Raw genomic sequence first — 17,825 nt, forward strand, 5'->3', positions numbered from 1 at the left:
ATTCAAATGATGTTTGCGCCGAATGCAAATGCCAAGCAACAGGCAATTTTTTCAGATGCACATTATTTGACACCCTCACGGCTAGGAATAGTTCAGCGCTATTGACGCATGTTAATAACACATGAATTTGACTGGAAGAGAGACTGTTTTTGCAGTGGTAAATGGGGGGAGATTGGTATTTACCTTCATTTTTGTTGACACCAAAACAGTCTTGAAACAGTCTTTTTTCTGTTTGCATTTCTTTGAAATATCTTCATAACAAGATAACTTTTCTATCCTTTGTTGTATTTCCTATTGAAACACAAAGTTTAGGCTACATATCAGTTAACCATGACTTTACAACTCACAATAATGAATTTGTATCTTGTATCCTTTTTTCTTTCTTTTTTTTACTCTGAGGCTGAAACAAACTTCCTTAAGAGGCTTTGATTGGACAATAAATAAATAAATAAACAAAAATTTAGTTCAAGATACACCAGCAATATTTCTGTTCTCTTGTACCAGGAAAGAAAGGCTGTATATTTAAAGAACCATATTTATTTATCATATTTAGCAACTTTTTTGGTTAAAAATGATCCAAAATCAACTTTTGAACAAGTAGGCCTACATAACCAGCCAGTGTTCAAAACTATCTAATTATCTTGTCTCGATTCACAACAGTAAGCTTGTAATAATGTTTTATATAAGAGCGACATGGTGGATTTCCGCTGGAAATTTGAGCATGCAGCAGTTCCTCTGTGCGTCATTACGTCACGTCCGTAAACAAAGGAAGGAGTCCCGTCGAGAGGCTAGTCAGTTTTATCACGTGAGGATGCTGCCGGTAGCGGCACATTTATAGCCTTTTCTCACAGCAGCTGAAATAATTAAACTAATAATTTTGATGGCAGATTTTAATCCAGAAAGATCCAAATGACAATCATCAGTGACAACTGGAGATTCAGCCGTAGCCAAAAAGCAAAAGACTTGGACTGTGGAGTGGCTACAGAAATTGAAATCTACAGGTAACGCCAATACACACTAAATACACAGTCACGCAGTGCTGATGTTGTTAACGTTAACAATTTGAGAACAATATAACAGTAATAATAATTTGCACAGTTTGGCATGATCCGAGCTAAGCGATCATTAGATTTAATCATCACTGGCAGCGCAATTTATTGTAGGCCTGATGCTTTTTTCCTCAGTTGGTCAGAACAAAAGTGGCAGAAATGTTACTTACTTGTTCAGATGATATTTTCCAGTGAAAATTCTTATATTGGTCATACTTTCAAGACATAGAATCTGTGATTCTGAAGTTCAGTATCCACACCAGTGCAGTTACTGACAGCAAGCATTAGATTCATCCGCGCTACGAGCTGTACGCACATACAGATAACTGTTCCGCATATGACTGCAATCGCATGTTTCAAACAGAGATGGCGACAAAGAGGAAAAATTGCAGACAGCAGCTTTAATAAAATTTCTTTCAAAACAAATATATATATATATACAGGGACGTGCACAGACATTTTGGGGGGCAGGGGCTCAAGTGGAAAAAAGGGCACTTCTCATAATTATTTATTTAAAAAATAACGAACCCTTAAATATATTAAGACAACTTTGACTTCACTTACACTCATCCAATTGTTTTATACTCCACAGATTTCTACAAAATAATCAGTTCACACAGAGACCATGGTCTTCTTTAGTATTCACTCGGTTTATCACAAGAGAAATCAACAACTATTTTCAAGTAGCTATATATATTTAGAATAAATGACTGCACCAAGGAGAGGGACATAGTTTCACTAATAATTTATTTTGCACAAATCAATAAATCGTTTTAATTTTTTGGTGTTATTGGAATACTTCTTTCATGAAGTGGACAATTTTAAGATTTTACAATTTTAAGGTCCATTTTTGCTGCCATGTCTTTCACTCTAATGGAAAGAAAACTTAACCCTAACCCTACACATTTAGATGGAGTTTGTTTTAAGCCTACTACCCTCCGTCTGTTTGCATCTGTAGATTTCTTCTAAATTAACCAAAATAAGCTAATCTGCATATTTAAACACATCAAAAAAAAAAAATTCCTGAACTGTTAATACATTATATGTTATAACAAATGCCTGCAGAGGGCGCCAAAAGCCTGCTGATTTTTGTTGTTAGACAGCACAGCACGATTAAATCCACGATCAAAGCCAACCATGATTAAAAAAATATATATTTTTAGTTAAATAATAATATTCGCCCACTTCTTTGTGATAGAAATGCTACAGCCACTGTAATTTCTTCAACAAGAATATGTGGACATCAAACATGCAAAGACAGAGCGAGAGTTTTTTTTTTTATTGATGTATTATCCTGTGTAAGCTTAGATTTTAAGAATAGCATTATGTAGCTGATGCTGTATTATGATTTTTAAATAGTTTTAATACACCATGCATCCTTACAAAACTGTCTAATAATGTGGTTCATGGATGTGCGTCCATGGAGTGCTCCTCTTCTGGTATTGACAGTCCAACCTATCGGTCAAGTGTTTACCATGGTTCAAAACGCAATGCATAGCACAATACAATAATTTAAATTATAATATGACATATATTTCATTAGTATCAAATCAGGCAGATGTGTTGATTGTGGTCAATCTATTAATGCAGCGTTAAATGTATAAACAGCCCTTAAATAGACAAAACTTTCAGGTTTGTGAACATAGGCTAGCCTACCTGAAAGAAATGCACGGGATGAATCCATCTAGGGCTTTTTTCTTTTTCGCTTCTTATCGCCAGACAGCAGTTGGATTTTCGCGGAAATAGTTTGTCACAAGTTTTCAGCCAGCAGCAAACTCGAGGTGGGGTGGGGTGGGGTGTGGCGCGCGTGAGTGCGTGCGGGGAATGGCGTGTCGCGGAGTGAGGGCATCTGAACTCGACAAAGCCGACCTGATATAGTATTTTTTTATTTGTTTTATACAGTAAATATATTTGTTTGACAGGGGAAGCTGTGCGCAAACAGGAATATATATTCATTTATTTAAAAAAAAAAAAAAAAACACCCCAGAAAAAAGGGCACTTTCTCCCCAGGAAGAAAAAGGGCAGGTGCTCAAGCCCCTTTTTTGTCTATGTGTGCACGTGCCTGTATATATATATATATGTTTTAAGACATATCAAACATATTTTAAATATCTATTCCTCTTCCATTTTGTCTGCTACAGGACTCCAGGAATCACTTGTAAGCTTGTAAGAGGCTCTGATGTAGAATCTTGTGCTTTTGCCTACAATGCATCTGAAAAACATCTGTCACTCATTCAGCAGGGAATCAGAGAAAAAATATATATATTTAAGACATGTTTGCCAGATAAATTTGCAAATCAAGCAGCTGCGAGTCAGCAGTGTGAAACTTTTTTAGACGTGTATTTGAGAAAGCAAAGCTTATTAGTTGCTCTTTATGGAAGGAGAGTATTGACTGTCCATTCGACCCTGATGCTGGGGAGACAGAGTGGCCTCGCTGGAGTACCTTGCTATCTTGTGATCCCAATTTGGCAAGCATGGAGTCCACATGCCGAACATCTGCGAGAATGGCCCTGCTCCACACCACTAATAGCACACCAGCAGTTCAGATACATCTCTTCATTTAGAAGAGAGAGATGCAGGCAAAGTCCCATAATGGAGTTGTGAAAGCTCTGGGCGGATGGGCTGGTATTCATATTTCTTAAGGTTTTCAAACGTTGTGTCACATCAAGTCAAGCTTTCACATTTTCCATTTTATTATATTGTAATCAAATGACCTGAACTTTTCGTATACCAAATACTTTCTTTTTTTTGCTTATAAAGTATGTTATTTTGTGGCTATTGCACCACCTTGTGAATAAATAAAGTGCTGCATGTCTTATTTACATGAGAGGAGTGACATTCATTACTCCGTCGCACACACTTTGCATTCTGAGCACTTTTAAAACATCTTAAACCTGTTTGTCAAGTGTGGGCATGCGGTCTGATTCCAGAGGCTGTGAAAACATGAACATCCAGGCCAGGGTACTTAATTCCTTAATTCAAAATGTATTATATTTTTTTAATATGATCAAGGTGTCATGCTAATAGCACCTAAGGAAGTTATTTTGCTTTCCTTCTCAGCGATCACAGTTAGTACGCAGTGAAAGAGCTGTTCTGTAGTCTTAGACTGGATTGGTATTTGTCTGAGCCTTGGTAAGAATTTGAAAGCAGGTAAAATGCAGGCTTATGTTAATAAGAAAGGCACCTTAATTAAAGCGGAAGGAAACAAAGTACATCTCAAAAACATAGGCGACAGCTCGACTAATGCTGCTGGCAAGGTGCTTGCTTATTTGCAGACACGGTCAACAATCACTGAGCGGCAAAGTAAAAGTGTGGAGAAAAGGGGACAAGTGAATCCAAAATTGGCTCATATGCCAGATGGTTAATAAAATAAAAAGGTCTGCAGAGCTACACAAGCCGCACAGCTGCAAATTTCCCCGCTCAGCTGAGCTGCGGTTCAGGCTATCAGAGTTCAAGTAAAATAGTTTATCTGACCACCCTCAGGCAGAAAGTGTATCATCAAGTCTCAAAAAATACTTAGTGCAGCACTGTGTGTACAGTAAACAGATGACATATGTGATAGCAGTGTATTCAATACTCTTAGTCTGTAATATTTGGAAAAAAATAGGTCTATATGGAATGGATAACCCTTTAGTTTTTCAGAACTAATATGTATATACGTATATAGTAAGATTTTTAAGGTTTTTGCAAGAAGAAGCCTCTTCTTCTGTTCACCAAGGCTGCATTTATTTGATTTGAAATACAGTAAAATTGTGGAATCTTTCTATTTGAATATATTTTAAAATGTAATTTATTCCTGTGATGGCAAAGCTGAATTTTCAGCATCATTACTGCAGTCTTCAGTGTCACATGATCCTTCAGAAATCATTCTAATATGCTGATTTGCTGCTCAAGAAACGTTATTATTATCAGTGTTGAAAACTTCTTTGATGTTTTGTTACATTATAAATGTTTTACTGCCACTTTTGATCAGTATTATTAACTTAAAGTCTTATTGACCCCAAACTTTTGAACAGTAGTGTATGTTTCTCTCTAGAGGTCACAGGTACTTCAGTTTATAGTTGTGACCGGGGTCAGAAGAGTTGCGGCCATCCACAGTTCTGCTGCAAACTGACGTGTTCCAACATGTAGAAAGAGGAAGGAAGGAAGCTTACCTGGGGGTCCCTGGAGATTATCAGTATGTACCTTTTAATGGTGCGGCAGCACAGAGGGATGCTTCATCCTCTTCACTTTTCAGTCTCTCTGGAGGTCTGAGTGATAGTGTTGAGGAGGACAGCGACAGTTTGAGAATAAGCCGTGGTGACATCTCACCTTGAAGAAGAGTGCAGGAGTCAAACACATCCACACATCTAAATCTACTATAGGCATAGCTATGAACCAAAAACTTTTGCTTGGCATTTGTATTTACCAAAAGAATACATAAAAACATGTAAATGCATTGTAAGTGCATGATTTTTATTTTCACAAACTGTGCAAATAGTGAGAACAACATGCCACAGATGCTTTCGATAGAGCTTAAAGGGTTAATTCACCCAAAAATGAAAATTCTGTCATTAATTACCCTCATGTCGTTTCACACCCGTAAGACCTTTGTTCATCTTCAGAACACAAATTAAGATATTTTTGATAAATTCTTAGAGGTTTCTGATCCCCAAGAGAAAGCAATGTAATTACCACATTCAAGGTCCAGAAAATTAGTAAAAACATCATTAAAATAGTCCATGTGACTACAGTAGTTCAACCTTAATGTTTGAAGCGCAGGGAATACTTTTTGTCCACAAAAACAAAACAAAAATAACAACTTTATTATTTCTTTTCTTCCCTGTCAGTCAGTCTCCTATACTAGAAGCCGGAAGTGCTGCACTGTGTTCACTACATCAACTACAAAGTAGACTGACAAAAAGAAGAAAAAATTGTTGAATAAAGTCATTCTCGTCACTTCATAATATTAAAGGTGCCCTAGAATTAAATATTGATTTATATTGGCATAGTTAAATAACGAGAGTTCAGTACATGGAAAAAACATACACTGAGTTTCAAACTCCATTGTTTCCTCCTCCTTATATAAATCTCATTTGTTTAAAAGACCTCGAAGAACAGGCGAATCTCAACATAACACTGACTGTTACACAATTACACAAGGGCAGCCAGTAATAACGTCTGGATGTGCACAGCTGAATCATCAGACTAGGTAAGCAAGCAAAAACAACAGCGAAAAATGGCAGATGGAGCAATAATAACTGACCTGATCCATGATATCATGATATTTTTAGTGATATTTGTGAATTGTCTTTCTAAATGTTTCATTAGCATGTTGCTAATGTACTGTTAAATGTGGTTAAAGTTACCATCGTTTATTACTGTATTCACGGAGACAAGAGCCATTGCTATTTTCATTTTTAAACACTTGCAGTCTGTATAATTCAAAAACACAACTTCATTCTTTAGAAATCTCTCCAACAGTGTGTAATGTTAGCTTTAGCCACATAGCATAGCCTCAAACTCATTCAGAATCAAATGTAATACATCCAAATAAATACTTTACTCACATGAGCCGATGTATGCAAGCAGCATGCATGATGATCATCTTGTAAAGATCGATTTTGAGGGTTATATTAGCTGTGTAAACTGTGTTTATGCTGTTCAAGGCAAGCGTGAGCTCCGTGGGTGGGGAGCACGAGAATTAAAGGGGCCGCAACCTATCGGTGCATAGTTAATGATGCCCCAGAATAGGCAGTTAAAAAAATGAATTTAAAAAAATCTATGCGGCATTTTGAGCTGAAACTTCACAGACACATTCAGGGGACACCTTAGACTTATATTACATATTTTAAAAAGAAGTTCTAGGGCACCTTTAAGTCACACAAACACTGCAGTCATGCGGACTATTTTAATGATGTTTTTACTAATTTTCTGGACTTTGAATGTGGTAGTTACATTGCTTTCTCTTGAGGATCAGAAACCTCTCGGATTTCATGAAAAATATCTTCATTTGTGTTCCGAAGATGAACGGTCTTACGGGTGTGGAACGTATTCATGAAGTTGAGTACTTCATGACAGACCCAGCCCTTTAACTTGTCCTGAAATATTCCTTTAAGGAGGCACAATGTTTCTGCCAGTATTCTCAGTTTGTAGCATTGTAATGGAAAGCTTTGATGCTATCTTGAAGGGATTTCCTCATTATATTATTATCACACTCCCATGCTCCCTTAGACCTTGAAACGTTTGTCTGATAGTCCTCTTTACTGTGATTACCTGATCTATTTTTCAGTGTATGAACAGTCACAATAGAGGGGGTCTTCTCAGTGCAGACGGACATGCTTTTGTGTTGATACATCCCATCTGAGGGTCAGATTGTGTCGGATCTGTGAGCATTTCTACCTCAGATTGATGCAGAAAGATAAAGAATTGTGATAATCCTCTCAGAACAAGTGTAAAATGGTGTCGATGAGTCCTCGAGACGTGGCCCATTTTTCTGCATGGTGGGATAAGCTGCTTAAGAAAAGATACTGCCAGTCAGTTGTTTAATGAAGTTAAGAATTTATACAATAAATGTAACGTGTTTGATAGCCTGCCAAAGAGATACCGTAGATGCAGAGTTGAGCGGCTGCCCATGAGAGCTGAACTAATGGAGCGTAATGCTGCACGGCACTTTCTGGCTCAACTGTTTAGTCTGACTGTTTAAAAGTCTCCGCCGTTTACTCTGAAGATTTTGATATGTTAGGTAAAAAAAAGACTAGTGCTCTGTTGTAAAACCTAGTGGGCTGCCTATAGAGGCAGTATTTTAAGACATAATATTTAATAATAAGACTATTTCACACAGTATTTATGTCTGCTATGTATTATTTTTAATTGACATGTTTTCTGCAACTATATTGTTTTCTGCACATAGCAGAATCCAATGAAACAATCTTGGAATACACATTTTTGGTTTTGTCTCATTATGTTTTGGTAAATTTAAGAGACGTGACTCCTGTTTTCTGTTTCTGTTTATATGTGGAAAAACATGTTTACCTGTTCTGGGTAAAACTACTGAATAAATGAGCAACTGCTGCTTAGGGGTGCGTTTCCTGTGCAATGGCGTAACTCTCTGATCAAAGTTGGCATTGAGTGGAAGTTTTGGATCTTTTCTTCCCTAATGTGATGTATATCCAAGTGAAACAGCTTCTCCAGCAAGAAAAAATGGAAGGCGGGACTTATTTTGTCCATCAGGAGTTGATTGGATCATTGTGGTTTGCTACTGCTGTGATGTCATGTGAGTGACAGGTTGTCCCGCCCTCATGACAGTAAACGTGTCATCAGAGAAGAGATGAGATGTCGCTGCAAGAGGGACAGGAAGTTATTTTGATTTAAGATTACAATGGCACATGGATTAAAAAAATAATAATGATGTGCACAGATAAATCATTTATAATAAATACTGAAATATTCCATAAAAAATAATAATTGTCAGTTTTAAATTCCTAGTGATTGTACCACCGAATGATGCATCGTGGAGAAATGAACTAGCTAGTCACGACTGTTTGACAAATCCGTGGACATAGTAACCGTGTTGGTTCAACAATATAAAACCATTGTTATTGAGGTCACACAGGTGATAAGTATGGTAATTAATAAATTTGAGACTGAATTATTGTCCTATTATTGCTGTAGGACTAATTCGCTATTTGTTCTCTGTTGTTATATTTATTTACAGATGTTAAATTTAATTGCAAGCATCCTCTTACACATCATACTCTGGTGTTCACCTGGGTACAAGAGCTTTTATTCTCTTAACAAACTAAAAGTTATAAAAAGAAATTAGATATAGTATAGAATGAAAGATATCCCTGTTGAAAAAAACCTGAATGGTTAGGGTTTTTTTTTGAAGCATGGCAGCTGGTTTAAGATGGTCCTTAGTTGGTCCTTAGCTGGTTTAAGCTGGTCCTGAGCTGGAGTTGCTTAGGACCAGCACTTGACCAGCTTAAACCAGCTCATGACCAGCTAAGGACCAACTATGGACCAGTTTTAAACCAGCTCAAACCAGCTGCCAAAACATACCTTCCCAGCATATGTTGGTTTTTTCAACAGGGATAGATTGTACTGCATGTTATCTTAATATTTTAGTCCATGTCATACTAACAAGAAACTATATGCTTAACCACTTGTCGAGAGTGGGTTTCGGGGAACACCAAATTGTTGAACTATGTTGCTAATGATGAAACTTGTGAACATAGTTGGCTAAAGATGCTTTTTGGAAACGCACCCCAGATTGTCATGTACAAGGGTACCTTTAAATTCTACTAATTTAACATTGAGATTCAGTCAGCAGTTGTACCTTTCGGGTATATATCTTGGGTTAATGGTTAAATCACCATCCTGTCAATCAAAGCACCACATTTTACTAGGACCAGAGAAGGACTGTTAAATTTTACACTCTCAAGCACTCTGATCCTCACAAATTTCTTATGAGGCAGTTAGCTCAAATCCTTCAAACACCAGTGCTGAATTTAAACTCTTCTAAACTCAGAGTTTTTCCACCAACTCACATCCTGCATGTTAAGAAACTGAAGTTCTCATGTAGCTTCCCTGGATAATTGAAGAACAGCCAACAGTGGAATCTGTCAGATGCCTGCCACAAATGAGAGGCTTTGGGGTTTACTTCATCTTTGTGCAGAAATTCAGTGCAGGAAGAGAAAGACAGTAAAGGCACATCAAACTGTGTGGAAGTGGAAAGAAACAAAGCAATTTAGAGGGGAAATAGTAGCTGAGGACAGTTAATGGCCAGACATTAAGCCCAATTAAGTTGGGTGTTAGTGGTAAGGGAAGATTTATGCAAATGCTTTGCTTCAGGATGAAAGCTTGTGTGTTAGTGGTTCACTGTGAAATGGTTTCAAAGGTAAGCAAATATTGTGTTTGTCACAACAAAATTATCCTCTCCACTTCCAGACAGCCATATGACTGTAATTTCAGCAAATTCATTACATTCAGGTTAGCTTTTGCAGATGGAGATGATATATTCAAAATATGTTTCAATATATTAATCTATAGATTTAAGATTTTTTTGCCTCTCAAAGTACATTTTATTAAATACTTTGGAATTGGAAGGTTTAAGCAATATATATACAGTGCACAGAATAAATGAGTACACCCCTCTGTACAAATACAAAAGATGTATTTTCTTTATGATCTCTAATACAGTTCATGGAAAGATGGCAAAACTAAAATGTATTAAACATATACATAATAAAAACCATAAAATAAGTACATTTTGTTTAAATTAAGGTTTGCAGAAATTACTACACCCTATAATTAAAAGAAATATATAATATTTTATTACTTAGTATACCCTCCATAATTTTGAATATACTGCTCTGACCCTTCTTGGCACAGAGTGTACAAGTTCATGACAAATTGTCACATCTGTCCAGTTTAACTCCTGGATGATGACCTCCTTAAATGCCTGATCTTTAATGGGGAGTGTTGCTCAACTCATCTCTACAGGATTCCCCACAGGCGCTCAAGAGTGTTAAGATTGAGTGCAATACATGTCCACAGAGGGGAGAATGTTTCACCTTGGGAGAATGCATATCCTCATTGTCATGTTGAAAAAATGCCCAACAATGCAGGGAATGAGGAAAGGGTAACATCTTCTGTTTCAAGATTGTGTATTAAATTACACAGTGGTGTGGGAATTCATGACAGCATTGATAAAGCACATCTCCCTCACACCTTCAGCACTCATACATCCCTATATAAGAGCTTTCCTACCACTGAACTTTACTGTGGGAACCAGGCACTTCTCACTGTACTCCTCCTCTAGCAACACCATAACATTTTGGATGCTGTTAGATCCGAAATGATTGATTTGGTCTCATGAGACCAGAGTATTGATTCCCAGAATCTATATTTTGTAAAGATGGGCTTAATCTGACTTTATTGTGCTTTGGCTACAGTAGGTAGTTCCAGTGAGAACAACAAACATGCAGTCACTCTTTTCATAGCTTTTGCTGGCTCTGAGACACTCGCTTGGTATTTCTCCTGCTTTTTGTCTAGCGAAAAAATCCCCCATCACTAAATGAAAGCTTAAAATGAAAGGGGCCTTGTCACAAGTCCATTATTTTTGAATTTCTGTGTTCCTTTTGCTATATTGTCACACTTAAAACAATGATTTGGCAATCCTCTTGTAGCACTGTCCTCTTTTGTGCTAAGAAATAAGTCTCCTGACAGTTCTCTCCCAAGTGCTTCCATTGTTATCAGCATTAAGTCTGAGAATGATTCAGTGGGCTTTATAACACTTTTAATTGTCAAGAAATTACTTCTCTTTAAATGTTTTGGTTCAACATACTTACCTGTAGATCAAATATTGCCTTAAACTAAGACCAGCTACACAATATGTTATCACCTTGATAAGAAAATCTTATTTTCCTAATTTTGACATGCTTCTTTGGTAATTGATTAAGCAGACTTGCTGAAACATTATATCTCTAAAGAACCCTGACTTATTTCAAATATCAACAGTGTTTCTCAGAAATTGCTTACTGTACCTTTAAGCAGCATTGATATTTAGCATATTTGAAAGATATTTTGGTCATAAAAGTAAAAATATAACAGAATATTATATTTATGGGATCTAATACACTTCCTTTGACAAAAAGTATTTAGATTTACAATTAAATAATAATAATAATAATCTGAATGCCCCTAACTCATCAAACAGTGGCAGTTGTTCAACTGGGGAATTTAGTAACCCACAGCAGGAAGTCTGTTTCTGGGAACAGACAAAAGTTGGACTGTTTACCTTTGCTGACTTTGGGCGAGATGTTACAAGAGAAAATGGTCCATCAATCAGAGGCGCTCTGGGCACTGGGCTCTAAAGCAGAGAAATGAGGCAGAGGAGACTGTGCCAGCAGCCATTTCCACTGCTGCATGATGGGAAAGCTTCCATTGCCCTCCCAAAAATCATTTGTGAACACAAAGTGGACCGTCCCCTGAAAGATGAAGTTTCAGAGCAGAACTGTGGAATGAGAGGTCTTTGCTATTGTTTCTTCCTATACAGTCCCCCTGGTTTTCTTTCGGACCAGATTAGAGCAGCAATGGAAACTTAAACATGTCAATAAACAGGACTGAATCGATTGTTGCCAGTCTCCACTGCCCCTTCTCACATTAATAGTTCATGTCAGTCAAAAAGGCAGTTTGCACACCATCATGCTGGAAACCTGGCTTTGGTGCTGACTAAAATGACTACTTTAAATGTCATATTTTACATTCTGACCTTTTTGAATGTTCTTTCATTGGTTTATATTAAAATAGTGTTCTTTTACTTTTTACTTTATCATGTTGCATCATTATATTTGACACACTTATATGCGTTTTATATGTACTAAACATTACGTCTATGGTGTTTGTGTGTTTTCTGTTTGCAGCCTGATTATGTAAAATGATGTTTATATCCATGTTCTTTTATCGCGTTTGACCAGCGTCTGCTTGTGAAAACACTGGCTGTCTCCGGCCTTAATTACAGCTGTATGGTGTGCGGCCTCCACAGCTGCAGCTGGCAATTACTGCACGCCCGTATTGCTCGGAGAGCCCTGCTTTGATTCAGCACGGAGCCAGCTGAGATCAGACTCCACATGCAAGCTGCTAAATGAACAGCCATGTGTTAGATACATACGTGGCCCCTAACGGTCCCTTCTCTTCAGAACAAGCCTCGCTGTTGGAGAAATTTGGTTGATTTATAACAGTAATTTTTAATGTCAGCCACTCTGATTAAAAGATTGTCTTAAACCAGCATGAATTTCTTTGTATACTAGTTTATTTTGGGTAGGTTCTAATATAGTTGGTGGATCACCATAATTATGCTGTTCTGAAGTAAAACTTATGAGTTTCCCAGTCTATGTTGCTCTTTTCCATACATTGAAAGATAATGGTCAAATTTAAACTTGATCTGTCTCTCACACAAAGCTATTGTATGACTTTAAATTTAAGGCATGAGTTGTACACATTACATTTGTTATGAATAGTGTTTTATTAATATTTTTGAATTGGCTTTTATTTTTATATTTTCAGTTTTTATTTTTATTTTGGCAGCGGTTATTTGCACAAAGTGTAGATAGGGAAAGATGCTATTTACACTAAGTGCAAATAGCAGTATTTTCTTTGCACTAAATGTATATAGTTGTTGGATGCTAATTATACGTAGTGCAAATTTTGGCAGATACTATTGGCACCACAGTATATTGAAATTATTTATTATAACAAGATATTCAGTGTACATTATTATATTTATTAAAATCATAAATAGGTACTGCTTTATTGGGACCATTCTTGTCCTTCACATTACCTCCCCTATGCCTACTCCTAACCCTTTATTCCCACTAATAAAAATATTTTTTTCTTAATTTATATTTAAAGCTGATATGTAATTGGGAAAGGGAAAAGAAAGAGTTAAAATATATTGCCACCCACCTAAAGCTCCACTCCACTGATTCTGTCCTCTCTTTATGATGATTTATTAACAAAGTTTGGGTGGACCACGTTGGAGGCTTATAAATATGTAGCCGACTCACTTATGTTTCTTGACAGTTTTTTCTGCATCCCTCCACCACCCCATCTCCTCACACTCACATGGTTACTATCCTAACCAAAGATTCGCGAGGAGTACTCTGGGTTTGGGCCAAATACCAAGCTTGGAGCCCTTTCCTCGGACAGCATGCCATCTGATTATTTTTAAAGGTACAATTTGTGATATTTTTTTCCGCTAGAGGTCGCTAGAAGCCTATTCAAAACAAAGGCGTAGTTTGATGACGCCAAGTATTAGAGCGGAAACTTGGGACATGTGGTCTCCATCTCAATGGACGGTGCAAAAGAATAGGGATTGGAGTCTGGAAGAACTCATGTACGTGGATGTGATTATTAACGTTACTGTAGTATGAAGCAGAGCAGGAGCGAGTGTTGCGGGAGCTGAACGAGGAGCTGGAGCAATTGATCAACACACGCCTCACAAGCAGCGGGACTTTTATTATGACACAGCCGCCGGCGCCGCTTCCGCTTTTCCGGTCATGAGTTTACGGGAGCTGTCCTTGTCGACAGAACCAGCGGCAGATGGTAAACAGTAATTATGTTCCATAAATAAGTAACACAATCCACCATAAAACGTGCAAGAAGTAAATAAGGAACTGCTTGAAGCAAGCTAGTGGTTTGCTGGACGCTAGACACTACTTCCGCATTTGTCCACGGCACTGTTGTCATGTGGTTTCTACGTCAGTAAAGGCGGTAACAAAGGTAACTGCGTCATTGACAGGCGACTGCACTGCCCCGTGTCACTGTTTAGAATGGGAATTTTCTCATTATTTACAAGTAGTTGAAAACATTAAAGATATTGTTAGTAATCAGCTGGACAAAATATATAACACTAGCCTAGTGGTTTTTGGATATTTTACTGCAAAAATTTTACATATTGTACCTTTAAGTGTGAACTTTTGTAATTGTGTCTGGCTCAATAAGAAAATAGTGGGTGGAGTTAGTGTAAATAGCCTCTCTCAACAAGGCAGGCTATTTGCACATTTTAGTTTGTTTTAGTAACTTTATGTGCTTTTGTCACTTTTATTAGTTTTTGTTTTTTAAATATTTCTATTGAGTAATTTTATTACTTAAACTTAAACGATCCACTTTAATTATATAGACAAGAGTGGCTCAGACATTCTGCTAAATGTCTCGTAAAAGAAAGCCATACAGGTTTGGAATGATATAAGGTTGAATAAATGAGGACAGAAATTAGGTTGAATAAAGGAGGACATGCTGGGACCAGCATCCAAAACATGTGCTTGAGACCAGAGCTATACTGGACATTTCAGCAATGCCAAGAGTCTTTCTAACATTTCTTTCTTTCTTTGTCTGTGCTTTCAGTTAATCCAACAAATCAGGCTTTGTTTTTATTTGTGATAGTGGTTCGATTTGGCATGTTGGAACTAAAAAACCTTCTGAAGTAAAGGTCAGAAAGAATTGGGCTCCCAGGACTGATGTGAAGAGAAATGATTTAATGAAAATGTTTTTTATTGTGTCTGTTTTTTGTTTGTTTTTTTCCTTCTGTATTTTGAGGTACAGGACACCCACTTAGAGTTACTCTTCATCCACATGTGCTTTTTGTTGATCCATTCCCTCCTGAAATTTATTTGACAGTGGTTTTGTCTTTTATTCTTGAGTATTTCATTATGGATTCCTGTGCATCAGGCTGCATAGTACCTGAATAATAGTATTTTTGTCACTTTAGCTTGAAGAGAGACGGGGACTATAAATAAATTGCATGCTTATTTATTTATTTTTAGTGGTTGTGGTTTATGGAAGGATATTAAGTACAATTTCAAAAGTTATTGCTTTTGATTTAGTCTACTCTTATCAATATTATTACCCATGTGGAGCAATTATTTTGATGTGATGATTTCATTGTGGAGGCAGATATGTTTCTGAGGATGTGGACTATTCATTTTCCTCTTGTTTGAAGAAAAAACACATTGCATTATAATGTAGTACGGATTGTAGAACTGTCTCACTCTCTCGTCAAAATGAATATGACAGGAATGAAACAGAGAAAACATTGTTTATTATGCCAACTGAATACAAATGCCCACTGACAGAATGATACATTGTAAAACTTTTAATTACTGTCTGTTTTGGCTTTTCATGTGAGCTGGAATTGCTTCGCAACTTTTGATGTTTAAAGTGGCCTTTTCCCCAATTAATCATAAGCATCTCAAAAGGCATCACTTTGAGGGATCAAAAGGTTCATTAAATCTTATAGAAAGAAATTATGGCTTCTAAAGATTGTAGCTTGTTTGTTGTTATAGCTTCCCCGATGCCAGAGTATGACAGTTTTAATTAATCATTGGTGTTTTTTCATAGGTCTACACAAGATACGGGAAATGCTATACTTTCAACGGCAACAAATCAACCTCCAGGAAGACAAAGCAAGGAGGGATGGGAAACGGGCTGGAGATTATGTTGGATATCCAGCAGGATGAATATCTGCCTATCTGGAAAGAGACAAGTAAGTTATAATGCCACACAGAGATGATTTCTGGTCCGAAAGTTGCAAAGTCATCCCATATTTTCTGGTTCTCAGAAGCTTGTCTGCACAAGCTGTTAAGATAAACATGTTTAAATTCAAGGTTTATTCGTGATGTTATTTTCCCATTTGTATTGATAGGGGGATAGGTGAGGCTTATCTTCGTGTTCCCTTTCATATTGCCTGCTCTGCTTTCTTACCTCAGTTTTTTTCTTTTTTCTTTTTTTTTCTTTCAGATGAAACATCTTTAGAGGCAGGAATCCGTGTTCAGATCCACAGTCAGGATGAGCCGCCCTACATCCATCAGCTGGGCTTTGGAGTCTCTCCGGGATTCCAGACCTTTGTATCTTGTCAAGAACAAAGGGTATAACCCTTCCCTTGAATCATTCTCAAACTTTTCAGGCCGAGTACCACCTATAATGAAGTCTGACCTTCCAAGTACAGTACCATCTAGTCACATCAGTATTCCACCAATTGCTGTTTTTTTGTTTGTTTGTTTGTTTGTTTGTTTGTTTTTCTGAACACAAAAGTAAAATATTTTGGATGAATTGTTAGGCAGCTCTTGCTATATAATATTTCGGAAAAAAATCATGTTGTTCCTTGTTATACTGAAGTGAAGAAATAAAAGCAGGCAATTAGTGGAGAAGGATTTCTTTGCAAGTGTGAAACACACAGAGAGTTGAGAAAGTGATTGGCAGTTGAAGGCCCACCATGCTTGCAAAGTTGAACCACAAATCATGCATGTATTACCAGGTCCAGATTTCCTTATTTGTGACATAAGCATGGATGACTAGTACCTATAGTGTTGGGTCCGAGTCTACCTTATCGAATCAGAATCAATTTGAAGTCCTTAATCAAATGAGTTTGAGACATTTATTAATGTCTTGTCATCTTAGTAATGATAGTTCCTGTGCTGGTTTAGACCTCTGAAGTAGGAGCTAATTTAGTTCCCTCAAAAGGAGTTTCTAGAACTAAAATCATTCCTAGTTCCTGCTGTGCGAATACGCCAGAATCTGGGTACTTAAGCCAATAGTTTTAGGAACTATGAAAAGGTGCGAAAGCCCCTTAAAGGTGCTACAGAGGATCTTATCGTCGACTGAAAAACCAAAGACTGTTACTGAGTTTTTGAAATGAGCGCATGCGTAAGAACAACCCCCTTCCTTCACAGCTCATTTCGAGGGAACGCCTCCCAAAACTCGTGCACGAGTGTTTACCACCGGCATTCGTTGTGTCGTGTTAGTGGATTCATTATGTCGGAATCACCGCAGGGAACTCATAATCTGCAGTTGTTACTCCTGACAAAAACATCGCATGCGGTGCCTGTGGAAAGTTACTGGAGCATGCACGTCTCTCACAAGGAACGTCATGGCAGTGATTGACAAGCCAGAGGGCCAATCGTTTACGCGATGATCACACAAACGATTGGCTGATGTTTTTAAGGCCCTACCTCGTGCACAGATGATGTATATTGATATTATTCCTTTCAGTGCACCTAATAAATAGTCTTTTATCAGTTAGTAAAGACAGTTTCAAGTAATATTGCAAAAATGTATAAAACAAAACATCCTCTGTAGCACCTTTAACTCTCCCTAATGACATCAGGTATTTTAAGCAGGAGCATGGAGCATATTGAACTGCCAATAATAATAAACAATAGTCCTGACAGATGAGTAATTTTACTTGAAATTGAAGTAGTGACCGATTTTTCCCCCCATATTGTAATGTACATCCAT

At 37.3% G+C, this 17,825-nt stretch overlaps 1 protein-coding gene across 1 annotated transcript in view; it reads left to right on the forward strand.

The window, feature by feature from the left end:
* The window catches only part of asic4a (acid-sensing (proton-gated) ion channel family member 4a), a 108,723-nt gene that overhangs the window by 76,240 nt on the left and 14,658 nt on the right, over window positions 1-17,825 (forward strand). Inside the window, exons 2-3 of the mRNA XM_067409604.1 lie at window positions 15,930-16,074; window positions 16,329-16,456. Coding sequence (XP_067265705.1) covers window positions 15,930-16,074; window positions 16,329-16,456 — 273 coding nt within the window. The remainder of the gene's footprint in view (window positions 1-15,929; window positions 16,075-16,328; window positions 16,457-17,825) is intronic.

This window comes from Chanodichthys erythropterus, chromosome 14 (genome assembly GCF_024489055.1).
Source record: "Chanodichthys erythropterus isolate Z2021 chromosome 14, ASM2448905v1, whole genome shotgun sequence".
Lineage (NCBI taxonomy): Eukaryota > Metazoa > Chordata > Actinopteri > Cypriniformes > Xenocyprididae > Chanodichthys > Chanodichthys erythropterus.